The sequence below is a fragment of the Taudactylus pleione genome, unplaced genomic scaffold, assembly GCF_031769625.1.
Source record: "Taudactylus pleione unplaced genomic scaffold, aTauple2 ptg000820l, whole genome shotgun sequence".
NCBI classification, from domain to species: Eukaryota; Metazoa; Chordata; class Amphibia; order Anura; family Myobatrachidae; genus Taudactylus; species Taudactylus pleione.
Window position 1 is genome coordinate 1,473,219 of NW_028285222.1, and position 27,583 is coordinate 1,500,801.

Genomic DNA, 27,583 nt, shown 5'->3' on the forward strand with positions numbered 1-27,583 from the left:
GAATTTTACAAACTAAACAGTGGAAAAATGGGCTCAACACAGGGGTGAGAATACCCTCTGCTGCAAGAGGGATAAAAAGTATTTGATGTTCATAAACTTCTATAAAATCTCCTTCTAGAAATCCTAATTCCTTTAAACCTAACAATAAATAAATATGCTTGAAGTTCCTTTACTCATTCCACAAAAAGTAACATATGGCAGCATAGCTTACCCCAACAAACAAAAACTGTAAAATGTTTGATGTACATCAAACATTTTACAACAATGAGGATCCTCAATAATGTCTGGCACTCCACTGGTCATTGCGAACCGCCTACCTTTCTCCTGGTGCCCTCGTTGGTGGGTATGCACCCCCTTAATACAGCTCCAAAATAGGAGGCACTCCAGAGACTTCTACCTCTGTGAACAAGCGTGCCTTATTTCACGCTTTTTCACGGAGGATGAAGTCTTTGGAGTGCCGCCTATTTGCTCAGCTATATATATATATATATAAATATATATATATATATATATATATATATATATATTCAAGACTTAACAGAATTCTATGATCCCAAAGATACTGTACATCCTCATCAATTAACTGGAAAAAGCCTTAAAAGCCAAGGATAAGTCATAAAATTAAATTAAAACTAAAATCCTATATTAAAAAAAATTTAAAATATTCCAAATCAAGAACCTACTAAAATATTTTGATAGTGAAAGGACTTCTAAATGAATTACAGATGGATAAAGCTTCAACTAATGTGGACAACTGAATGCAAATAAATTAAAACCCAAACTCACAAGAAATGCAATTATGATAATCAAAGATGAAACAAACAACTCAATTACCCACAAAAAAAAGAAAGATTGAAGTACAGTAATAGTGCACTGATTTATGATATAACCTAAATATCCATCTCACCTATACACAATCATCTTATTTATACAAAAAATGTCATATCAACAATGAAATCAATGACAAATTCATCAGTTCCTGACCCTGATGGCTTTACAACTCCTTATAAAAATGTTAGTACATTTTGTCTAAATATATTGACCATAGGCATAATCCAGCTCCATCGAAAAAAAATGTGATCAGGCTTATTTATGCTGGTCCATCCACTCTTTGGCCATTGCTCTGCTCTTCTGAGCTTCTGAGTGCACCCTAGAGCTGGGCCATGTGTAACAAAGCACCGTTCTTGAAATAAAAGCCCGAACACAGTTACACTGTACATATTTTGGCCTCTGAACATCATAAGAAGAGCAAATCATTAGTCTACATACAGATGATGAACCAAAGTTGCCAGGCCCCATAGCAGCTAAATGGGTTGACCCAGACTGTAGTTCCACCATTGTGAATTGCTCTGTGATACTGTCTAGTCCCCACATGCGTATGTCTTTTATGTTCCTCCTACATGTCTATGCAGTAAGTTTGGACCCTATTTGCTAATTACTGGATGCATGTTGCCAATTACTAGCCATTGTATTGCCAGCTTGTCTGATTAAGCAGTGCCTACAGTACAGTAGCTTTGTCTGTGTGTATAGTCTTCTAGACCCTAATACCTTGGCTAGCCTTAGATTTCTTTAGTATCCTGATTGCATTTTGGCTGCAGTCTGCTCCTTTGTTTTGATGTATCTTTTGTTGCCTGGACTCCACTATAGCCTCATTGCTGTCTGCATTGTGGAGAGTATCTCACTGACACTCTGGACTCATTACCACCCTTCCAAGCATCTATTTGTTCTCATTACCACCAATGCTCAGTGCATTATTCTGGATCATAACCACAGTCCTTTAGCACATGTCGGTGGTCTCATTACCATCACCGCTCCGTGTAATATTTTTTTTGGGGGGGAATTATTGCAATCACTCCGTACATTCCCCTGGACTCAACAGATCAAATGGTCAGCTAAAGTGTTTGCGCTTCTAAGCAAGCTGCAGCCCCTTCAATAAAATCTTCCCTAAAAGATCTGGGCAAATGTTAAAAAAACGGAAATTGAAGAATAGCGCTGCTTGCTATGTCACAGTAATAGAGAAGGTGGATACTTATCCGTAAAAGTAGAACTAATTGTGCCCCTCTTAAGATGATTGTTTTATTTTTTTCTCTTCTACCGAAGGCTCCGTGGACACTCGAGTGTGTGTACCCACCGCAGCGGTCCCCGTGAGAAGGTCACCTTCCAGGCCAACGCGTTTCGAGAATAACTTCTCTTTTTCAAGGCAACTTGCCTTGAAAAAGAGAAGTTATTCTCGAAACGCGTTGGTCTGGAAGGTGAAAAAAAGAAAACAATCATCTTAAGAGGGGCACAATTAGTTCTACTTTTACGGATAAGTATCCACCTTCTCTATTACTGTGATTCTGTGACATAGCAAGCAGCGCTATTCTTCAATTTCCGTTTTTTTAACATTCCCCTGGACTCATTTAAACCACTGGCGCTAAATTAATAACTGAGAAAATGGTACAGAAGACTCTTTATTGCGCAAATATGCCGACATGACATGAGGAAGGTGGAATTGCATGTGAGAAATTGCATACAGGCCCTCATCCTCTGATAAAATGCCCTTGGTTGGACCTAAATGCAAGTTGCCGTTTTTTTCCCCTGCATCTTGCTGTACATTTACACGCGCCTACTGCACACATCAATTCGCAATGCGCGCCTTCGCTCTGGTGACTCAGGTGTGTTTTGCACCATTGGATGCGGTGTGTAGGCATGGCTAAAGTCATACTTTCCGACTTCGGGATTAATTCAGAAATGTACGCCACCCCAATAGTTTACGTACAGTACATCTCCGATGGTTATCGATCTGTACATGCGCAGGATCTGTACTGCACATGCGCAGATCTGTGACTTCGACCACAGTCACTGAGCCCCCTAAGCTGCCGCAGCAGCCATTTGGGGGCGGGAAAAGGGCGGTGATGGCCAGCATTTCTGAAAAAGGAGGGGCGTATCAGCCCGGTACGAAGCCAGTGGCTGCGTCCTTGGACGCAGCTTCACTGGCTTCAGTAGTGTGAGTTCCCCAGTCAACCGGTAGTTCCCCGGTCATCCGGAAGGGTTACTCAGATGACCAATGTTCACACAGATGATCCAATGCCGCTTCTTTGGAAACAGCAGGGGACCAGAGAAGCCGGCAGTAGGCAGCCATTTACACAAGACGCCTTCTCTGGCATTAGCATATTATAGCATGGCCGCTGCGTACAAAGGGCCTGATTCAGAGCCGGTCGCTATTTGCGGTCGTTCGTTCAACAAAAAGGGGTGGCTATTCAAATGAACCGTTCGCTCTTTGCGGTCTGTTGACGCCTCTATGTCTGAACGAGCGAACAAAACTTGCGGTTGTAATTTTGAAAAAGACGCCCCCTGGCCGCTCGCACCATACGTCATGTCCGCTATTTATTAGATTAATTGAGTACATCGAACAGCATATGAACTGCTCGCTATTCTTGTGGCTGGTGTTTGCTACCACAAATTTGCGAGCAGTTCTGGCTATAAAATAACCCAGTGACGTGGTCAGTGACGCTGCTGTTTTAATTATGCACACCCATAAAACGCCCGTTTTGACCTTTAAGCACGCCTGCGTTCTGATTTCCACTCCCCGTTTTCAAGCACCTTCCCGTTACCACCCACATACGCCTCCTCCTGTCACTCATATTAGCAGGCATTCGCTATTTAGCGAACAAACGATTTTCGGCCGCACTGACTGGTTCGCGCATGCATATTACGATCCGTACGCATGCACAGTTGGGCAAACATCGCTCGGAGCGAACGAGCGAACGCTTACAAGCGGCTCTGAATCAGGCCCAAAGACACAACGGCTGTAGCTACTGTGTCCATCTCTGACTCAGGCCCTTTATGTTTCCCCTCTCCGGGAGATTTGGTTGTAACAGTTTGCATGCAACTTGGGTAATTATTACCGACACTTTCCAGCCCCTTACTGTAATATGTGCGATTTGTATATTGGGTTTTTGCACGTATGTTGTACTCAGAGTGAAGCCACACTTCTTGTTGTATTCCTGGAGCATCTGCACATTCTGGTTTGCACTTCAACACAAATTATGGAAAACTTGGAATGATTTGGCCATCAGGGCTGCGGTTCGAAAAACTATCCTACAATTGTGGGTGCACCCTACTCCCACCTCATTATCTTTGTCCTAAGACATATTATTGTGGTAGCTTTATATGGACTGGCTGGAAAGCACTCAGTCACGCTCACTAGATGCGTTCGAACGGAGCGAAAGCATTCAAATCCGCGATCGCACGGCAAGGCATTGGCACGCCCACTATGTCTTGGCGTGCGATCACGGTGTGTATGCAGACGCCCACCAGCCTGTCTTAAGTATGGAACCATCGGTAATAATCGAGTACCATCGGAAGCGATCGCAGCACTTGTCACTGACCATACCCTACCGCAAGCACTGCGAGCGCTTCAGTGTGAATTTCAACCATGTGACGTGTACTATGACGCTGCGTCTTAATTAAGCACGCCTCTGAAACGGCGTTAAGACGCTCAGGCACGCCTGTGTTCGCACCACCACTGCCCCGTTTCTATCGCCCATCCCCTGTCTCCACCCACAAATGGCTTATCCTGTCACTCATTCTAGGCGCTTCCCGATCACATGGACTAGTTCGCACACTGCGATGCATATGCATGCGCAATTTGCAAACATCGGCAGTCTGCGTGTGAACACAGCCTAGCAAGCGGGTCTGAATCAGACCCTCTATACAAAGAGAAACTGAGCTTAAAAGTTTTTTGCAGTATGGAAGGCTTTATTGATACTATGTGCCATGGTACCAAAAACGAGATACATAGCCTAAGACATGCCACATGGTACAAGCCCTGTAACCTGATTAACTATTTCACCATCCAATTCTAGGACTATTTCCCCATCTAGAAAATTACAAATAAACCAACGTAGCTGGGAATCCCCCTCTCCCCCACTGCGACCCCACTCTTATAATATTGTACTACGTCTGTTCTCTCCGTAACATAACATCATCCATGTAGCTTGGACACATATACTGTTTAATGATTGATTGATATTCTTGAAATATTTTATACAACATTACCTTTGTAAAATGTATTGTATATGTATTGTATAGCTTTATGTTATGTAAATTTATTCATCATGTAATGCAGCACAATGCTTCATTGACTATAAGAATTATATAACAAGAAAAAAAGTTTTTTTTTTAGATTAATTAAAGAGGTATAGAGCAGTGGCGTCACAAGGGGATGCGGGACGCACAGGGTTGGACTGGCCCTCAGGGGTACAGGGGAAATCCCCGGTGGGCCCCACTGCCTAAGGGCTCACTCCCTCTTCAAGGTGTCAGGTTCCAGACCTCAAATTATACATTGTTACTCTATTATATGGTCAGTTATCTGGTGGTGCAGTACCACAGAACAATATGGGTGATTGGTTCCCTTCTATAGAATCTACACCAGACTTATTGATTAGCCAAGCATTTTGGGTGACTGGCCACACCCCCTCTGGATAACCACACCCCTTAAGCATGGGCCCCTACCACTACATTCCCCAGTGGGCCCTTCATGCCCCAGTCCGACAGTGGGGTGACACCAAGGTGCAGACTCCCCCTTAGTGACAGAAGCCGGGTGCTGCACTGTATAATTATGTGCAGCGCTCGGCTCCTGACACAGTGAGGGAGCCGGCACTGCACACAGAGCAGCAACTCCCGCATCCCCCCTGCCCCAGTAATAATGGGACCACGGCGGTTCAGCCGCAAGGCCACGCCCCTTCCCATGTGGCCACGCCCCAGCCAGTGAGACCTCCATTTCAGCGACATGACTACGCCATTCATACAGCATCCCTCTCTGCACCGGGTGACACCACGTGGAGGTACGCCACTGGTATAGTGCTTGCACTCAGAGGGACAGGAGACTTAAATTGGATCTTGGCATGTACTTCTGCTCAAAAACTAATTCCTAGACATCCTTGAAAAAGGCACTCAGTGCTGAAACATGTTGGACATGTCCACACCCAGGCACACCACCTGAGGTGCACCCTAGCTCTACCCACCCACCACGGTACACTCACCTCCGGCTGGAGTGAGGTACGGCACTACTTTAAGCTCACACGTGTGTCCCTAGGACTGGAAGTTAGGGCCGAAAGGACACTGTGATCATGCCTCCGGCTCGTTACCAGAATACCCGGAGGCACACACAAGCGACCCTTGGGACTGGAATTTAGGGCCGAAAGTACGCTGTGCAAGCACGCTTCTTGCCAGTCACCAGTACACCCGGAGGCACCCACAACCACTGCAAGCGAACATCACCATCGGTGCTACGGATAGCGTGAAGCTGCAATCAACAACACGATGCAGCAAGCCTCTACCGGTCAGCGCTGCCGTCAGCATGAAGCAGTTGCCATGCACATCCACTTGACCCTGCTACAGGAGTCAGGGCCGAGCGGACACAGAATTACGTGTGTCTCCAGTTCAACACCAGCACACCAACAGCGACGAGGACAAAAAAAGCACCAACGGACTACCGCAATACCATCAACAATTACTGGTAAGTGACCAAGCCTAAGCGGGACGCCGCCTCTAGCACTGGACTATTACCGGACCGTGTCAGTAGCGCAGCCTGACCGGCCAGTATTACAGTCAGGTGTATAAATATTGGGACATTGACAGAATTTTCATATTTTGGCCTCTATTCACCACCACAATAGCTTTGAAATGAAACAAACAAGATGTGCTTTAACTGCAGACTTTCAGATTTAATTTGAGGGTAATTACATCCAAATTAGGTGAACGGTGTAGGAATTACAACGGTTTCTATATGTGCCTCCCCCTACCCATAACCTCTGCAGCGCTGTCTTTCTTCACTTCCACATGCCAATAAAAGAGCCCGGACACCTCTTAAGACAGCTGCGCATAGACCACCCCTCCCCACTCTTGACACCCCCTACCTCTCCCCCTCTACAAACCCACTTGAGCACAGTGTGCATTATAATTTCTAGACATACCTCACCAGGGGCTGGCTGGCAACTTTTAGCCTGGGGGGCAAATGCATGCAGGCGGCCCTGGCAGAGGAGTAGCGTGTAGCCAGGATGCCCGAAGAATGTGCGTGCTACGGCCCCCCCCCCTCAAGTGTTCCAGGGAGGAGATGGGTCTATATGGGATTAATGTAAGGTGAAAATAAAGATATGGGGCAACCCCTGTCGTAGTGCCCATATGCAGTGCCCCCGTGTGCCACAGGAGAGAACACCCTTATGCAGGCCTCCAGTAGTGCCCCCAGTAGTGATCCCCCCTATGCAGTGCCCCTTGTGCCCCCAGTAGTAAGCCCCTTATATAGTGCCCCCAGTAGTGATCCCCCCTATGCAGTGCCCCTTGTGCCCCCAGTAGTAAGCCCCTTATATAGTGCCCCCAGTAGTGGTCCCCCCTGTGCAGTGCCCCTTATATAGTGCCCCCAGTAGCAGTCCACCCCCCATGCAGTGCCCCCAATAGTGGTAACCTTTATGCAATACCCCTTAAATAGTGGCCCCAGTTGTAGTCTCCCCCCCTATGCAGTACCCCCAGTATTGCCCTTTATATAGAGCCCCCAGCAGTGGTCCCTCGATGCAGTGCCCCCAGTAGTAGTCCCCTCCCCCTATGCAGTGCCCCTAGTAGTAGTCCCCTCCCCCCTATGCAGTGCCCCTAGTAGTAGTCCCCTCCCCTTGTAGTGCCCCCAGTAGTAGTAGTCCCCACTTGTAGTGCCCCCAGTAGTAGTAGTCCCCTACTTGTAGTGCCCCCAGTAGTAGTAGTCCCCTACTTGTAGTAGTCCCCTATCCCCTTGTAGTGCCCCCAGTAGTAGTAGTCCTCCCCTTTGTATTGCCCCCAGTAATGCCAGACCTCCCCCCCAGTAGACACACGTAATATAAAAAACAAAAACAAAAAAAACACTTACCTGAATCCCCGCTCCCGCCGTCGCCATCCGCTCCTCCGTCCTCCCGGGCCGCTCTGCATTATGGAAGAGACGTCATATGACGTCATGACACCTCTCCCATTGCCCACTGCGGGAGCCGGAAGATGGAGCGGCTCCTGCAGTGGGCGCAGCAGCAGCTAATGAGAGTCTGACAGGCTCTCATTGACTGCTGATCAAACACACAGCTGCCGGAGCCGGAGGCTGTGTGTTTGTCACTTGTGTAGCGCTGACCGAACTCCGTCCGGTCAGCGCTACACACATGGTGCAGTCTGTGTCACAGTGACACAGACTGCACCGGTCCGTGGCCCGCATGACACTGCGGCCCGGGGGGCAGATGGCACCCTGCCCCCCGGTCCAGCCCGCCACTGTACCTCACCCAATTCTGGCTGTGAAGAGAGTCTGCCCCTTGCAATGCAGTTTGTGGACAGATAGATGCAATTACACATCTATATGACCACTGTATAATTGTTCTGATGCTACAGTGTGATGCAAGATAAATCCACAGAGTCACTAAGTGAGAACACCAACCCGTTGTTCCCTTAGTGACTGAATATGCACACCGGTACTTGGGCTGCTGCCAGGACTTACTCTTGGCACAGTGTGGGCTTATTTTACCAACACCTGAAGGTCGGAGATGGTACGCAGTTGGGACATACCTGAGCTGGCAATCTTGATCAGAACGGAGCCTGAATCTGAATACCCAGGGATGGACTTGGCGAGGCACGATATGCCAGCAGGTGGACAAGAGGCAAGGCAGTTCCCTGTAGCCAGTGGAGATGGTAATTCCGCAGATATGATCGCACAGCAGAGTGTGAGTGGACCGCAGGTAGTGATGGAGATTTGCTGTAGTAGGGCTGCACTATATGGTAAGAGTCGCAGGTATGAATGGGAGCCACTGACTTCTACACAACTGGGCCGCAGGAAGGAACAGCAGCTGGCTACAGATGGTGCAACTGAACTGTAGACTAATGTGGATGATTGATAATGCGGCTAGGCCGCAGGCTGGTAACACGATCACAGCAGACTGGGAGATACTCAACCAGGATCACAGATTAACTAGCACAGGTAAATGGCTGTGATGAGACAGGAGACTGGGAGCAGGACGGAACCAAACAGACTGGATACTAGGAACAGACTCTCACCGGCAGGCAATGCTGGGACTGACTGCAATTTAACAGGAAGAGGAACCAATGCAAGCCAGGTTCCTTGATTGGAGACTAATTTGCACTTGAGCTGCATACACACTGAGAGCTTGATTACAGACTGGCTGCAGCTGAATGCTTCCACAATTCTGACAGCTTCCCTGCTGCCTAGCAACAGCCAGGACTGCAAACTGCTAAGGCTGTCAGAAATCCATGCAGTAGATCGTAACAATAATTACAGATTTTGTGGTTTTCAATTGACCCTTTCAACAAGAAATACAATAACAACACAGTCCTATAAAATACATAACAACACAATGTAGTGCAATACAATGCAGCACAATGTAGTACAGTACAATACTCTACAACACAAAGCAGTACAATACAACGCAGTCATATTAAATACATTATAATAAAATACAATGCAACTAAGTGTAATACAATATACTACACAATATACTACAGTACAACACAATATAGTACAATATAATCCAATGCAAAGAACACAATAATATAACATACAATGAAATACAACATAGAAAACATATTATTTAGCTTCTCTAATGGAATGATAGGCAATAGGCGACCCTGGGGCTACCTGTGGCCCAAAAACCCTTTTCATCTTTATATCTCATCAATTTGTTTTTCTGCTTTATGCCATGTCAGCTCTAGCTCTTATGGTGCGTACACACTAGACGATATGCTCCCTGAGCGATATCGTCTAGTGTGTCCCCGGCAGGGTGTGCTCAATGTCGTTCATGACAATGAGCACACCCGCTGAACGATATCATTAACGATATCGTTCAGCGCCGGGCTCTCTTCCCCCATTCCCCAACATGCAGCAACCTGACAACATCGTCAGGTTGGCCTGCATGTTAACCCGATGAACGATGATGACGAACGACCCGCGGGAACGCGCGTCGTCGTTATCGTTCATCGTTTTTGTGATAAAAATGGACGATAAAGTGGACGACTGAACGATAACGATATCGTTCAGCCGTCCACTTTAATCGCCCAGTGTGTACCCACCATTACTCTCTGCATTATACCCCAATCAGTGGGTGATGAACCAGTGGGTATAGCAAAAAATAAGACTAAACTGATGTTCTGCCTTCCCCCATCACATGACCTCCTCTGCACAACGTAGGGAGGCCAAGTAGCCCTACAAAGCCCCCCTTTCTCCCGTGCACGATACTGTATGGGCTTAGACAGGCCCTATTATGTACCACTGTGCTGCAAAGCTGTCATCTGTCTTGGTTCCACTTAAACATGTAAACATACATTCTCTTTCTTGGGACACATTAAAAACAACAATTACAAGAGATTGACAGATGGAAACCTCTCTGCAGAATTGTGCTGTGCTTGTTCCAGGCTTACACCTAGCTTTCAAAATCTATTCGCCCAGAATTTAATTGGCAGGGACGTTCTTTATAGCGTGTGACACTCGTTTATATTAAACCACCTGCTAATATGCTGTAATAGATGGGTTCCGCTTTCTTTGATTATATCTATTTTTTTAGCGTATTACTGAGATCATGGGTAACGTGCTGCCCTTTTAACCACTTGTCTAACATAGTCGCATCGTTTGCAAACCACGCCAGGCTGTGCCCACTGGGCGGCTGCTGGAAGATTATCTTTCATCAGCCGCCAATTGCAGCGGGACTTCCCAGCCCCACTGCATCCTTGCACCCTCTCCCAGTGTCTGCCGTGCAGTCAATCACTGCCGAGAGAGGAGCAGCCGCAGGAGAAATGTAAATGAAGCAGCCCTTAGCCCCCCAATGTATACACAGTCGTCGGAGAAATGCAAGTCTTGATGTTCCGATCATCGCCGGACCGATACATCGCTGACGGACATTAAACACCAATTTTAGCGTTATGCGTTTTTTTAATAAAATTGTGTTGGATAAGTTATAAATAAACGTTCTTGGCCTAATTCAGTCCTACAAAAACCTGACTTTCTGAGCGTTTGTTTAGAAAAAAATATTAGCCAGCTAAGTGGCTAAGGGGTCTATTTACTAAGCAATGTTAGGAGACAGAGTGAAAAGTGATAAGGTGCCAGCCAATCAGCTCCCAACTGTCATTTTTGAAACACAGCCTGTGAAATGACAGTTGGGAGCTGATTGGCTGGCACCTTATCACTTTTCACTCTGTCTCCTAACGCTGCTTAGTAAATAGACCCCTAAAGGTTACAATGCAGCCTTTAAAGTGCATCAGGTTGCCCATCACTGCTCTGGTGATGCTATCCCTCCTCCCCATCCCCACTAGTAGCCCCTCCTAATTCCACAGCAATGCATAAAAAGACGACTTTTACTAATGAAGACAGCTGCAGCCATTCAAACTGCAAAGCTATGCCTGTTCCTTTGTAGTTAATCATTTCTCTTTTAAACTACAGCAATTTCACACACACAAAAAAAAAATCTCCTTTCTGATGCAAATGAATATTTATAACGAGGAAAGCTGTCATTGTGCTATGGGTTTTGTATTTGAGGATATCTTTCCAGTTTAGCATGCAGTAATTAGTCACTTTGGGGCTGATGCTGGGTTGGACATACTGTATGCCAGTTTGTCTATCATGCCTATCTCGTCTTTACAGATAAGTCCTCATACATCTACTGTAGCTTCAATATGCCATGCAGTGTGAGAGACGCTTGGCGCGAGTGAGTCGCGAGGTCCCATGCGACTCCACTTGTGCCGAGCGTTTTATTTAGGGATGTGCCCCGACCCCCGTGTTTTGTTTTTGGATCTGTATCTCCTTGTGTTTTGGATCTGGATTTTGATTGTGCCAAAACCGCCCCTTGCGTCTTTTGGTTTTGGATCTGTATTTTTTTTTTAAATCATAAAAAAAACAGCTAAAAATCACATAATTTGTGCCTGTTTTGTGCCTACAGTATAATTAACCCTAATAACATTTATTTCCAGTCAATTTTGACCACCTCACAGCTCACAATATTGATTTGATCTAGTTTAGGCCAAAAGGTTGCACCGAGCTAGCTGGCTGACTAAGCTAAGCGACAGCAGTGGGCGGCAATAACATGTGGCAGTTCAGCTTCCAACTTGACACAGAGTGGCACTGCAGTGGTAGACAGGATGGCAGTTTAATAAACTATACGACCCCTAGGAAGTTTAAAAACCAAGAATGTTTTCCTTATCTAGGTCAGAGGACCGACTGAGTTGGAATATGTTTATGGACTGAAGACAGGGAAAGGACGGAAGGATTGATTAGTTTTTAATTTATTTATTTTAATGTTTAGATATCTTTTTTTATTTTTTGTGGATTGATAATATTAATGTTATTTCACTTTTAGTTTTTTTACACTGGGGAAGAGTACCCCTGAGTGATGCAGCAGCCCCTTGATGAACAACACAGACAGCACTCCTTCTTTATGGACAACAAAGCACCTCTGCCGATTGCGGACAGACGACCTGCAGTGCAGATTCACAAATACGTGGGCATTAAACTGCGGTTTGGCCGGCAGTATCACCAAACAATAATAGCGCAGCTAAGATGCTAATGCACAAAAAGCACCCCCCCTGGACAACACAGCGCCCTTTATGGACTGCAGCCCTAGCCCCTTGATGGACAGGACAACAATACAGCAGCAGCCCTTATGTATAACACAGCAGCAGCCCCTTGATTGACAGGACAAGTGACACAGCAGCTGCAGCACCCACTGAAGCCCCCCTATATATACTGCAGCCCCTTTATGGACAACACAGCAGCAGCCTTCAGCCCCAAACCCCGACAACACACTGATACAGAGAGTGACAGCAACACATCTGTTCAGTTCATCATCCACAGCCGGAGTAAAAATAGCGCGATCACCGGGACCTTTATAGAATCCAAAACCCGCGAGAATCCGACAGAGGGAGGATGATGTTTTGCAGTCAGGCGGGAAAACCCGAGCCGGTCTTGGATCCGACTCGAAATTGCAATGTTCGGCTGGGTCCAGTTCTCTGAGAACCGGACCCGCTCATCCAGTGGCGTAACTAGGGCAGGGCGAGCGGGGTGCGTGCCCTGGGCGCCGTGGGACTGGCGGCGCGGGGGGGGGGGCACCGCTGGCCATGGTACCGGCCCGCCCTAGTTAGCCAGTGTAGCGCCGACCGCAATGAGTGCGGTCAGCGCTACACATTTACACAGGACCGGCGCTAGGCTTCCAGCGCCGGTCCTGTGCTTCACACCTGAGCCCGTTCCCTCCCCCTGAGCGCTTGCCCAATAGCGCTAGGAGGCGGGCTCAGGCTGTGCATAACACACGCATCGCCGCCAGCGCTGGCGGCGATGCGTGTGTTAAACAGCAGCCAATGAGAGCCAGATAGACTCTCATTGACTGCTGCAGCACCCACTGCAAGAGCCGGACTTCGGTCCGGCTCATGGAGTGGGTAATGGGACTGACGTCATGACGTCTGTCCCATAATTATGAGCGCGCCAGCCCGGGCAGGAGCGGCGTCGCGAGCAGGACCAGGAGCAGAGATTCAGGTAAGTATATTTTTATGTATATATATATATATTTTTTTTAACCTATCTGCACAACGTGGGAGGGGAGTGGCTACTACTGGGGGACCTCTACTGGGGGGGGCTACTCTACTGGGGACTACTACTTGGGGGGGAACTACCACTGGGGGCATTATAAAAGGGGCCTACTACTAGAGGCACTGCACTCGGGGGACCACTACTGGGGGCAATAATAGGAAGGGCCACTACAGGGGGCACTGGATAGGGGGGATCACTACAGGGTGACTGCATAAGGGGACCACTACTGGGAAAACTGCATGGGGGGGACTACTGCTGGGGGCACTATATAAAGAGCACTGCATAGGGGGGGGACTACTACTGGGGGCACCATATAAAGGGCACTGCATAAGGGGGTACTGTATAAGGGGTACTACTGGGGTTAAGGTGCATATGGATAGGAATGTTCAGCGTGAAAATAAAGGGGTGTGTCATGTTGACGCCCCATTTTTAAGTGACCACGCCCATTTTTTCCCCCGCGCGCCTTCGGCACGCGCACATCTCGGGATGTTGGGGGGGGGGGGCTCCCTTTTCAAATTTGCCCTGGGCTCCAAATACCCTAGTTACGCCACTGCGCTCATCTCTAATTTGATTTGTCTGAAATTGTGTCTTAGTCACAATCAGATGCAACAAAGCAATTCCCAAGTTGCACTGATTAATTTGATATCCGACACTTGCAGTTGTATTGGCCGCCGGAGCCAATACAGCTGCGTACACAGACGCGGTTGTTGGCAAAGACATAAAATGGTCGGGACACCCATCGTTACCTCATAAACGCTCGCTGACTATCACTCGCTCTGCGTCTGGATTCTCACTGCAACCGCCAGCGGTAATCAATGTTGGCGCATGCGCATTGTGACAAATGTATGCGCAGTACAAAAAAAAATTGCTCAACTCGGCTAACATTGGCATTACATCCACCTCTGAATCATGCCCAGGATATGTTAGCTTTTGTATTTAACAAATGTGCAATGCAGTTTCTGCCCCCAAGTTTCGGAGTTTCACTCATGCGAAACTCCGTTCTTCTCTCTTAACAATTTGCACATGCACGAGCCAGCGAGGCCACGCATGCACAGTAAGCAACGTTATACTTTTCATACAGTAATTGCGTGAAACCATTAGAAAACTGGCAAATTCTGTTTGCAGCTAACTTTACATGAGGCTAATTCTGAGGCTTGTTTGTGAGTTTGCACATGAATAATTGTGTTGGAGCACTTGTACTAGGTTAGTATGAAATGGGTATGAAATCCCGTCAGTCGGGATACCAGCTGTCAATGTACCGGTAGCAGCATCCCAATGCTCAAGATCCCGGCAAGGGTCAGGTAAGTATACTTACCGTCTCCCCCTAACCCTCTGTGTCTACATCCTAACACTAACCCTCCACACACCCAGTCCTATCCCTAACACTCCCCGTTAGTGCCTAAACCTAACCATGCCCACTTGGGTCCTAAACCTAACCCCCCAGTGGTACCTGACCTCTTCCTCCCGTGATGTCTAACCCTCCCCCTCCCCCCACGGCGAAGTCATAACCAACCCCGCAATACTTACGTTCGGCATCCTGGCTATCGGGATTCCGACGTCGGGATGTCACATCCTGCCAGTATTCCGGCGCCGGTCTTCTAGCTGGGTAGTGGCTTTCCGGCGCCGGGATTTCTTCAGCCGGGATGACGCATGTCGGTATATTAACTACATCCTGGTTAGTATAGTTACAATAGAGGTTGCACTGTGCATTTATACTAAAAACAGTGAATTACATATAATGTAATGGATATAGGACCTCATTCAGAGGCAGTCGCTAGGGCACGATCGATCGCAATGAGCAATTGTTTGTCATGTGCGCATGCGTGTAGTCGGCCTTGCGCGTGCGCAAGCCAGTTCTTGCGAGCTACATGGAGTCTGTCGTCAGTCACTACTTGGTCGTAGCTCTGATTGACAGATAGTTCCGTTTGTGGGTGGTAACAGGGGAAGGTGCATGTGAACGGGGGCGTGGCGCTGCGAATGCAGGCGTGTCTGTCGTAAAAAGGGAGATTTAAAGGCGTGGATAAATTACTGAGCGGGTCATCGCACACGTAATACCGCAGCCTTTAAGATGCTACTTCACGTAGTGCTGGAGTGAGCCCAGGGTCTACCTCAAGCACTGCGACTGCAGGCGATGGTTTCTGCCGTGCCGATGTCTGGAGTCAATTAACAAAGTAACAGGTGTTTGTCATTGCGATGTATATTAGCAAAGTGGTTGCGTTAATTGGCTTTTTTTTCTTTTTAAAAGGACATTACATTTGGTTGGTCTCGGTAAGTGATATTTATATTACATTTGTTTGCAAAACCATTTAAAATACATTTAATAATCATAATTCCCTTTTTTTGGTTCAAATGCTAAATACATGTTTTTGTAGATGTTATTTTAGGTTTGTGGTACTGCACATCCCAGCATGCTTTATTTTTTTGTTTTTTTTATCAATAAAGCCCATAACCAGAAATACAAAACAAAAATACATGCAAAATTTACATTAGAAGAATAGACAAAAAAAACCAAAGCGATTGCACGCTGCTCGCATCCGCATCGAAACAGGCAAAAGAACTATTGAAAGTGCAGATGTGAAAACTTGACTCTGCCAAAAAACCACGATGGTCACATAGCTTGGCGCCAGCAGCCGAGAAATTTCTGCGACTGTAGTCCTCGCTCACCCCTTTACGAGACTCAGGAGGTGTGTTTTCATTGTGATGGGAGTTTCCTCGCCTACGATGTGCGCTGCGATTTTGTGCTTGATTTGCATTTTCTCGCTCTTTTATGATACGATCGATCGCGCCCTAGCGACCGCCTCTGAATGAGGGCCATACTGTGATATAGAGAATGGTGTTGTTTGTGCTGTGGTCATACACACACACTGTATTTCTGATCATACAGAAGTACTTGTGAGATCATATGGTTTATTAAACATATTATTTCTAAATCGTTGCATATTTGCCTCACTTTTTGTCCCACCGTGTAAATAAGCATGTCCTTTAACAACATGATAAAAAAAAAAATGTATTCAGTAATTTGTAGTTTTTATCATACCTAAATCCAGTTGGTTAAATGAAATGTAGATTTTGGCCCTGATTCAGAGCCGGACGCTCTGACCAGAGCGCTCGCTCTGAATCGGGGCCCACCTCCATTAATATGGAGCGTCCTCCTGGACGCTCGTATAGCTGTGGGTCACCACCCACAGCATATACGAGCGTGCAGGATGATGGCCGCGATGGTCTTGACCATCGCGACCATCGAGACTGCGAGCAGCAGCCTGCGGTTGAGTTTTTCAACCGCAAGGCCAGGAGTGATTTTGGCTCTATCAGAGCCAAAATCACTCCCACTGACATCACTAGTGATGTCAGTGGGGCCGGCTTCAGACGGTAGGCGTTCCCTTGGGAACGCCTCCGTCTGGCAGGCACGCCCCCGGCACGCCCACCAAAGGGGGCGTGCTGTCAGTCAACATCGACAGCACACCCCCTGTGATGAGACACTACGAGCGAAGGAAAGTCCTTCGCTCGTCACGTCTCGCGCATGCGCACGACGGAGCTCCCTCCGTCGTGCGCATGCGCAGTGCAGACCATCGACCCACTTGCGAGCGGACAGCCGCTCGCGAGTGGGTCTGAATGAGGGCCTTTGTTTCTTACTGAAAGTGCTAAAAATGAGCATTCCATTAAAAAATATATAGTATCTGATGTATACATGTAATTTACTAGCACCAAACAGTGTAAAGCAAAATGTTCAGTAAAATCAATGCCTTTCTAAAGGTAGAAATATCTCCTGATATAGGGGTCCATTTATTAAGTATCAGGTGCTAGACCCGATAATTGGAATTTCTTGTCGCTGCTATTCTAGGCAATGAGACATTCTGTGCCACAGGGATGTTTTAAGAAACACATTCAGGGAGAGGACCCAATAGGAACCCATCCCTGCGATGTGTAAACTAAAGTGATTGCATTTTAAGATTGCTTTAGCAAATGGGTCCAAGCTCAGGAATGCTCCAGAAACGGTGGAACCGTAGCAGATATTTCCGGTAACTGTTGCAAAACCCCTGTAATACATCCTGGGGATGCTTACAATTTGTGGGTATCTTCCGAAAACATCCATTTTCTGGGATTTCATGCATAATTTGTTTAATAAATATCCCCCATAGTCAAAAGTGGATTACAATGGGGTCTGTGAGGCCAATGAGTCCCCTTCAATCTACTGCAACTCCACGTCGTTCAGCTCCCACCAACCAGGTCAGACATTCCCTGGATCCAGTGTCAGACTGGGCAATGAGGGGCCCACCGGGGGAATCAGGGATAAGGGCCCATGTTAAAGGAGTGTGGCCATCCACCAGCCCCTATGCTGATCAGTGGTCCTTCTCTACCAGGTAACTTACTGTGTAATAAAGTAACAACCTATAATTTTAGGTCTAAAACCTGACACCTATAGGATGGGAGGTGGGCCCACAGACAGTGGGGCCCACCGGGGATTTCCCCTATACCCCTGTGGGCCAGTCCAACCCTGCCTGGATCACACAAGAGCAGACAACAGCTTGTCTTTCAGTAATATGTGGATAGGCCCAGAGAGTAAATCCACCAGACTTACATAGGTATAGGCAGCACTCATTACATCATTTTCTATTTTTACTCCCACCTATCCAGGGAAGTGCACGAGACGTCAGCTGACATAACCTTCTCATCACTTATGCAAACTACCAGAACACTTTGCATATGAGTTTTGTGCACTTTAAAAGATAAATACTGTCATTTCTAGGCATTAAAACAACAAGGTACAGTAAATTCCATTCATTTTTGGATTTTACATCATCTTAAATTCCCCCCTCGAAAAAGAATGGCTCTATTTATCAAACTGAGAAAAACTATTATCTCCAGTGTTTTTGCTGGCGATAGGGCTATCAAAGAGTCAAGGCTGGCAGTGGCCACCATAGTCAGATCTCGCTAACTGCAATACTTTTTCCGTTATTACTGTCTCAGGGTGGCCATAGCCATACTTTGCATTTAATGAGAGAATTTTTTTTCCCACATGGAAATGCTTTTGAAACTTTTTATTTTTTTTTTAGATCTTGAAACATTTTGTATTTATTTATATTCAAAAAGTGGAATTGAAAGCCCCAATATGCTCTTTCAAAGCTACTGTTCCTGTCTGAACCAGCTAGCATGCAAAGGTCCTCTCAGACTGGCCTGGCGATGTGCTACACTATCTATTACTGGTCCAGGCCAGTATCGCTGTGCTGCCTCTGCAAGGTTTTAATGGTACATGATAAGGGATGTAGTTAGGATGCTGACCGCCGGCTTCCCGACACTGAAATCCCGGCATGGGACTAATGATAGGAGTCTAAATACCGACGCCTAACATTAGCCCCACAGTGAAATCCCGACGCCCGGCATACCGACCGTTGGTAAGCCGGGCGTCGGGAGCGTATAGCCGCGGGGGAGGGGGGGTTAGCTTTAGGGACTCCCGGGGGACTTAGGGTTAGGCAAGCTCCCCCCCCCGGATGGTTCGGGTTAGGCTAGGGGAAGGGTTGGATAGGGTCAGGCCCCCAGGGGAAGGTTAGGGTTAGGGGGAGGGTTAGGTTTAGGGTGCGGGGAGGGGGGGATTAGGTACAGGTACTAGGGGGGAAGGTTAGGGTTAGGCACCCCTAAGGGAGGGTTAGGGTGCGGGGAGATGGGGTTAGGTTTAGGCACCCCTGGGGGGAGGTTAGGGTTAGGTACTAGGGAGGGAGGTTAGGGTTAGGCACCCCTAAGGGAGGGTTAGGGTGCGGGGAGATGGGGTTAGGTTTAGGCAACCCTGGGGGGAGGTTAGGGTTAGGTACTAGGGAGGGAGGTTAGGGTTAGGCACCCCTAAGGGAGGGTTAGGGTGCGGGGAGATGGGGTTAGGTTTAGGCATCCCTGGGGGGAGGTTAGGCACCCCCCCTGGAGGGTTAGGTTTAGGGTGCGGGGAGCGGGGATTAGGTTTGGGCACCCCTGGGGGGAGGTGAGGGATAGGCACTAGGGGGGAGGTTAGGGTTGGGCACTAGGGGGAGGGATGTTAGGGATAGGCACCCCCCCCCCCCCGGGAGGGTTAGGTTTAGGGTGCGGGGAGGGGGGATTAGGTTTGGGCACCCCTTGGGGGAGGGATGTTAGGGATAGGCACCCCCCCCGGGAGGGTTAGGTTTAGGGTGCGGGGAGGGGGGATTAGGTTTGGGCACCCCTTGGGGGAGGTTAGGGATAGGCACTAGGGGGAGGAGGTTAGGGTTAGGCACCCCTAAGGGTGGGTTAGGGGGGGAGAAGGGAGGGTTATGGTGTTTACTTACCTTAGTCGGGATCTTCATCTGCCGGCCCCCTGGCATCGGGATTTGATCTGCTGGGCTGAGGTCCGGCGGTCATACATACCAATTCCCATGATAATCATAGTGCAATAAATGATGACTAGCCATTTCTTAGTAAGTAGAGCTGAAGCTGTCACTTGTAATACAAGTTGCTACTGTATCTGCTAGACTATATGGGGAATCTTTATTATAAGATGGAGTCTGAGGCAGCATGCAACAAACACACTACTCCTTCCCTACCCTCTCAGTCTGAGCATAACTCATCTGCACAAACACAACAGACAGCAGGGAAGGCACTGTTACAAAATACATTAGGCCTATCTTGGAAATACCAGTCACACCCACAGTAAAAAAAGATATCACCACCATATGTATTGTCCCATACTATATGCTATGTTGGGGTTCATTATTATTTAGCATATAAATGAGAATTGCAAGATATCTTAAACTCCATCTGTGTGCAGTCTTCATTGTAAGTAATTGATATCAATATCATATGGTACCTGTAAATCCATAACAGGGAAAATTATATTTATTTATTTATTAATACCTAGTGTTTGCCTGCGGCTTCCCCCACAATGAATCACTTCTGCCAACAGTTTTTTAATTTGAGGTGTTCTAGTTGTATTGCTTTGCATAGGGGCCCTGTGGCGGGAGTGGTCCATGTGACCAGCCACGCTATACAGACTGGTGGCAGCAGCACCTTCACCCATCACTCACACCAATGTCACTGTGTGCCCTGTGCACAGACTGCTATGTAGCCTCTCCTATTCACCCACCTCTAAGACCAATGTCACTGTGTGCCCTGTGCACAGACTGCTATGTAGCCTATCCTATTCACCCACCACTCACACCAATGTCACTGTGTGTCCTGTGCATAGACTGCTATGTAGCCTATCCTATTCACCCACCACTCACACCAATGTCACTGTATGCCCTGTGCACAGACTGCTATGTAGCCTTTCCTATTCACCAACCTCTAAGACCAATGTCACTGTGTGCCCTGTGCACAGACTGCTATGTAGCCTATCCTATTCACCCACCACTCACACCAATGTCACTGTGTGTCCTGTGCACAGACTGCTATGTAGCCTCTCCTATTCACCCACCTCTAAGACCAATGTCACTGTGTGCCCTGTGCACAGACTGCTATGTAGCCTATCCTATTCACCCACCACTCACACCAATGTCACTGTGTGTCCTGTGCACAGACTGCTATGTAGCCAATCCTATTCACCCACCACTCACACCAATGTCACTGTGTGCCCTGTGCACAGACTGCTATGTAGCCTATCCTATTCACCCACAACTCCCACCAATGTCACTGTGTGCCCTGTGCACAGACTGCTATGTAGCCTCTCCTATTCACCCACCTCTAAGACCAATGTCACTGTGTGCCCTGTGCACAGACTGCTATGTAGCCTATCCTATTCACCCACCACTCACACCAATGTCACTGTGTGCCCTGTGCACAGACTGCTATGTAGCCTCTCCTATTCACCCACCTCTAAGACCAATGTCACTGTGTGCCCTGTGCACAGACTGCTATGTAGCCTATCCTATTCATCCTCCACTCACACCAATGTCACTGTGTGCCCTGTGCACAGACTGCTATGTAGCCTATCCTATTCACCCTCCACTCACACCAATGTCACTGTGTGCCCTGTGCACAGACTGCTATGTAGCCTATCCTATTCACCCTCCACTCACTCCACTCACACCAATGTCACTGTGTGCCCTGGGTACAGACTGCTATGTAGCCTCTCCTATTCACCCACCTCTAAGACCAATGTCACTGTGTGCCCTGTGCACAGACTGCTATATAGTCTATCCTATTCACCCTCCACTCACACCAATGTCACTGTGTGCCCTGTGCACAGACTGCTATGTAGCCTCTCCTATTCACCCACCTCTAAGACCAATGTCACTGTGTGCCCTGTGCACAGACTGCTATGTAGCCTATAATATTCATCCTCCACTCACACCAATGTCACTGTGTGCCCTGGGCACAGACTGCTATGTAGCCTATCCTATTCACCCACCACTCACACCAATGTCACTGTGTGCCCTGTGCCCAGACTGCTATGTAGCCTATCCTATTCACCCACAACTCACACCAATGTCACTGTGTGCCCTGTGCCCAGACTGCTATGTAGCCTATCCTATTCACCCACCACTCACACCAATGTCACTGTGTGCCGTGTGCTCAGGCTGCTATGTAACCTATCCTATTCACCCACCTCTCACACCAATCTCACTGTGTGCCCTGTGCACAGGCTGCTATGTAGCCTATTATATTCACCCACCACTCACACCAATGTTACTGTGTACACAAGCTGCTGTGTAGCCCATCCTTTTCACTCACCACTCACACCAATGTCACTGTGTGCCCTGTGCACAGACTGCTATGTAGCCTCTCCTATTCACCCACCTCTAAGACCAATGTAACTGTGTGCCCTGTGCACAGACTGCTATGTAGCCTATCCTATTCACCCTCCACTCACACCAATGTCACTGTTTGCCCTGTGCACAGACTGCTATGTAGCCTATCCTATTCACCCTCCACTCACACCAATGTTACTGTGTGCCCTGGGCACAGACTGCTATGTAGCCTATCCTATTCACCCACCACTCACACCAATGTCACTGTGTGCCCTGTGCCCAGACTGCTATGTAGCCTATCCACCCACCACTCACACCAATGTCACTGTGTGCCCTGTGCTCAGACTGCTATGTAACCTATCCTACTCACCCACCACTCACACCAATGTCACTGTGTGCCCTGTTCCCAGACTGCTATGTAGCCTATCCTATTCACCCACCATTCACACCTATGTCACTATGTGCCCTGTGCACAGACTGCTATGTAACCTATCCTACTCACCCACCACTCACACCAATGTCACTGTGTGCCCTGTGCACAGGCTACTATGTAACCTATTCTATTCACCTATCTCTCACACCAATCTCACTGTGTGCCCTGTGCCCAGACTGCTATGTAGCCTATCCTATTCACCCACCACTCACACCAATGTCACTGTGTGTCCTGTGCACAGACTGCTATGTAGCCTATCCTATTCACCCACCACTCACACCAATGTCACTGTGTGCTCTGTGCACAGGCTGCTATGTAGCCTATCCTATTCACCCACCACTCACACCAATGTCACTGTGTGTCCTGTGCACAGACTGCTATGTAGCCTATCCTATTCACCCACCACTCACACCAATGTCACTGTATGCCCTGTGCACAGACTGCTATGTAGCCTCTCCTATTCACCCACCTCTAAGACCAATGTCACTGTGTGCCCTGTGCACAGACTGCTATGTAGCCTATCCTATTCACCCACCACTCACACCAATGTCACTGTGTGTCCTGTGCACAGACTGCTATGTAGCCTATCCTATTCACCCACCACTCACACCAATGTCACTGTGTGCCCTGTGCACAGGCTGCTATGTAGCCTATCCTATTCACCCACCACTCACACCAATGTCACTGTGTGTCCTGTGCACAGACTGCTATGTAGCCTATCCTATTCACCCACCACTCACACCAATGTCACTGTGTGCCCTGTGCACAGACTGCTATGTAGCCTATCCTATTCACCCACCACTCCCACCAATGTCACTGTGTGCCCTGTGCACAGACTGCTATGTAGCCTCTCCTATTCACCCACCTCTAAGACCAATGTCACTGTGTGCCCTGTGCACAGACTGCTATGTAGCCTATCCTATTCACCCACCACTCACACCAATGTCACTGTGTGCCCTGTGCACAGACTGCTATGTAGCCTCTCCTATTCACCCACCTCTAAGACCAATGTCACTGTGTGCCCTGTGCACAGACTGCTATGTAGCCTATCCTATTCATCCTCCACTCACACCAATGTCACTGTGTGCCCTGTGCACAGACTGCTATGTAGCCTATCCTATTCACCCTCCACTCACACCAATGTCACTGTGTGCCCTGTGCACAGACTGCTATGTAGCCTATCCTATTCACCCTCCACTCACTCCACTCACACCAATGTCACTGTGTACCCTGGGTACAGACTGTTATGTAGCCTCTCCTATTCACCCACCTCTAAGACCAATGTCACTGTGTGCCCTGTGCACAGACTGCTATATAGCCTATCCTATTCACCCACCACTCACACCAGTGTCACTGTGTGCCCTGTGCCCAGACTGCTATGTAGCCTATCCACCCACCACTCACACAAATGTCACTGTGTGCCCTGTGCACAGACTGCTATGTAGCCTCTCCTATTCACCCACCTCTAAGACCAATGTCACTGTGTGCCCTGTGCACAGACTGCTATGTAGCCTATCCTATTCATCCTCCACTCACACCAATGTCACTGTGTGCCCTGGGCACAGACTGCTATGTAGCCTATCCTATTCACCCACCACTCACACCAATGTCACTGTGTGCCCTGTGCCCAGACTGCTATGTAGCCTATCCTATTCACCCACAACTCACACCAATGTCACTGTGTGCCCTGTGCCCAGACTGCTATGTAGCCTATCCTATTCACCCACCACTCACACCAATGTCACTGTGTGCCGTGTGCTCAGGCTGCTATGTAACCTATCCTTTTCACTCACCACTCACACCAATGTCACTGTGTGCCCTGTGCACAGACTGCTATGTAGCCTCTCCTATTCACCCACCTCTAAGACCAATGTAACTGTGTGCCCTGTGCACAGACTGCTATGTAGCCTATCCTATTCACCCTCCACTCACACCAATGTCACTGTTTGCCCTGTGCACAGACTGCTATGTAGCCTATCCTATTCACCCTCCACTCACACCAATGTTACTGTGTGCCCTGGGCACAGACTGCTATGTAGCCTATCCTATTCACCCACCACTCACACCAATGTCACTGTGTGCCCTGTGCCCAGACTGCTATGTAGCCTATCCACCCACCACTCACACCAATGTCAGTGTGTGCCCTGTGCTCAGGCTGCTATGTAACCTATCCTACTCACCCACCACTCACACCAATGTCACTGTGTGCCCTGTGCCCAGACTGCTATGTAGCCTATCCTATTCACCCACCATTCACACCTATGTCACTGTGTGCCCTGTGCACAGACTGCTATGTAACCTATCCTACTCACCCACCACTCACACCAATGTCACTGTGTGCCCTGTGCACAGGCTACTATGTAACCTATTCTATTCACCTATCTCTCACACCAATCTCACTGTGTGCACTGTGCACAGGCTGCTATGTAGCCTATTATATTCACCCACCACTCACACCAATGTTACTGTGTACACAAGCTGCTGTGTAGCCTATCCTATTCACTCACCACTCACACCAATGTCACTGTGTGCCCTGTGCACAGACTGCTATGTAGCCTATCCTATTCACCCACCTCTCACACCAATGTCACTGTGTGCCCTGTGCACAGACTGCTATGTAACCTATCCTATTCACCCACCACTCACACCTATGTCACTGTGTGCCCTGTGCACAGGCTGCTATGTAGCCTATCCTATTCACCCACCACTCACACCAATGTCACTGTGTGCCCTGTGCACAGACTGCTATGAACCTGTCCTATTCATCCACCACTCACACCAATGTCACTGTGTGCCCTGTGCACAGACTGCTATATAGCCTGTCCTATTCACCCACCACTCACACCAACGTCACTGTGTGCCCTGTGCACAGACTGCTATGTAACCTATCCTATTCATCCACCACTCACACCAGTGTCACAGTGTGCCCTGTGCTCAGACTGCTATGTAACTCCTATTCACCCACCACTCACACCTATGTCACTGTGTGCCCTGTGCCTATCCTATTCACCCACCACTCACACCAATGTCACTGTGTGCCCTGTGCACAGACTGCTATGAACCTGTCCTATTCACCCACTACTCACACCAATGTCACTGTGTGCCCTGTGCACAGACTGCTATATAGCCTGTCCTATTCACCCACCACTCACACCAACGTCACTGTGTGCCCTGTGCACAGACTGCTATGTAACCTATCCTATTCATCCACCACTCACACCAGTGTCACAGTGTGCCCTGTGCACAGACTGCTATGTAACTCCTATTCACCCACCACTCACACCAATGTCACTGTGTGCCCTGTGCCCAGACTGCTATGTAGCCTCTCCTATTCACCCACTACTCACACCAATGTCACTGTGTGCCCTGTGCACAGACTGCTATGTAGCCTATACTATTGACCCACCACTCACACTTAAGTCACTGTGTGTCCTGTGCACCAACTGCTATGTAGCCTATACTATTCACTCACCACTCACACCAATGTCACTGTGTGTCCTGTGCACAGACTGCTATGTAGCCTATACTATTCACTCACCACTCACACCAATGTCACTGTGTGTCCTGTGCACAGACTGCTATGTAGCCTATACTATTCACCCAACACTCACACCAATGTCACTGTGTGCCTTGTGCACAGACTGCTATGTAGCCTATCCTATTTCAAGTAACAGCGGGCCTAAAGCACCTCTTCCCCTACCCCTTACCAGCTTGGCGTATGGTGCCACACCTATCTCTGGCACTGATGATGTCATTGAAATTTAGCTTTTGTTATTGCTCAGCATTACCTTGACATATCGAGATGTAACAAAGTGCAGATTGTTTCTAGGCGTTTCCACTACAAAATTATGCAGTTTTCATGAAAATTTGTTCAGTTTTTTTTTTTGTGCAAACGTGGAACAGACAGTCACCATGTTCTTATTATAGTAGCATAGATAATCATACGTGTGTCATAAATGGTTATTAGTATATTTACTTTACTATTACGTAAAAACCTACTCAGTGCTAAATCAGAGAGTAATAGTTCTCCCTTTAAAAGGATGTAGGTGAAAATATTTTAACAGGATGTAAGTGAATATATGTTTGTTTGGAAGTGTATCTTTTGCACCTAATATAGGGCAGGTGCAAGTGAATATTGATGATGGCTAATAGCAAACCATTCGCACAGGCCAGTACAGTCATATCTTGAGATACTTACAAGATACAACACTGCACACAGGATATCTTATTCGTCCTTGCCTACTTTTAATCTGTCCCTTCCGGGAGGGGACAGCCAGGTCGGCTCTCTGAACACAGCATCGTGGCTGTGTAGAGACGGTAATACAGGCACTGTTCAGCGGGGGGCGGGGCTTCGATGATGCGTTCCAGCTCGAATCGCGTCACCTGATCCCCCGGACTGCCCACTTTTGCATACTAAGTGGACGGCAACAGGGGGTACGGGCTGGCTTTGGTCGGTTTCCGGGAGACTTGCCTAGTCTTCCGGGTGGTCGGGAGCGCAACCCGATTTTCGGGAGGCTCCCGACCATTTCGGGAGAGTAGGTAAGTAAGGAGGTAGGACTGCTTATTGTGTCATACAAGGAGGCAGGGTATCTTATTTTGCAACACAATATTGTTTCATAGGAGGGAAGAAAGCCTATTTTGATATACAAAGCAATAGGACATATTTTTGTGTCCTATGAGGAGGAAGGACAGCTTACTTCATACAAGAAGGTGATATGAGGAAGTAGGATAAGCTCTGTTTTATAAAATGAGACAAGGCAGTCTATTGTGTTATACAAGGAGGCAGGACAGATTGTGTAGTATGAGGAACAGGAAAGTTGGCTGTGTAATAAGGGGCCCAGGAGGCCGGGTAGATTTCTCATATTCTAGTAGATGGCAGATTATCATACTGGCAGA

At 47.9% G+C, this 27,583-nt stretch overlaps 2 protein-coding genes across 4 annotated transcripts in view; one reads left to right on the top strand and one right to left on the bottom strand.

Annotated features, from left to right (window-relative positions):
• SERGEF (secretion regulating guanine nucleotide exchange factor) overlaps window positions 1-12,416 on the top strand; it is a 160,191-nt gene extending 147,775 nt beyond the window's left edge. The window contains exon 12 of the mRNA XM_088458261.1: window positions 12,348-12,416. Coding sequence (XP_088314387.1) covers window positions 12,348-12,397 — 50 coding nt within the window. The 3' untranslated portion in view covers window positions 12,398-12,416. The remainder of the gene's footprint in view (window positions 1-12,347) is intronic.
• KCNC1 (potassium voltage-gated channel subfamily C member 1) overlaps window positions 1-27,583 on the bottom strand; it is a 186,524-nt gene that overhangs the window by 40,310 nt on the left and 118,631 nt on the right. The gene's annotated exons all lie outside the window — the stretch shown is intronic.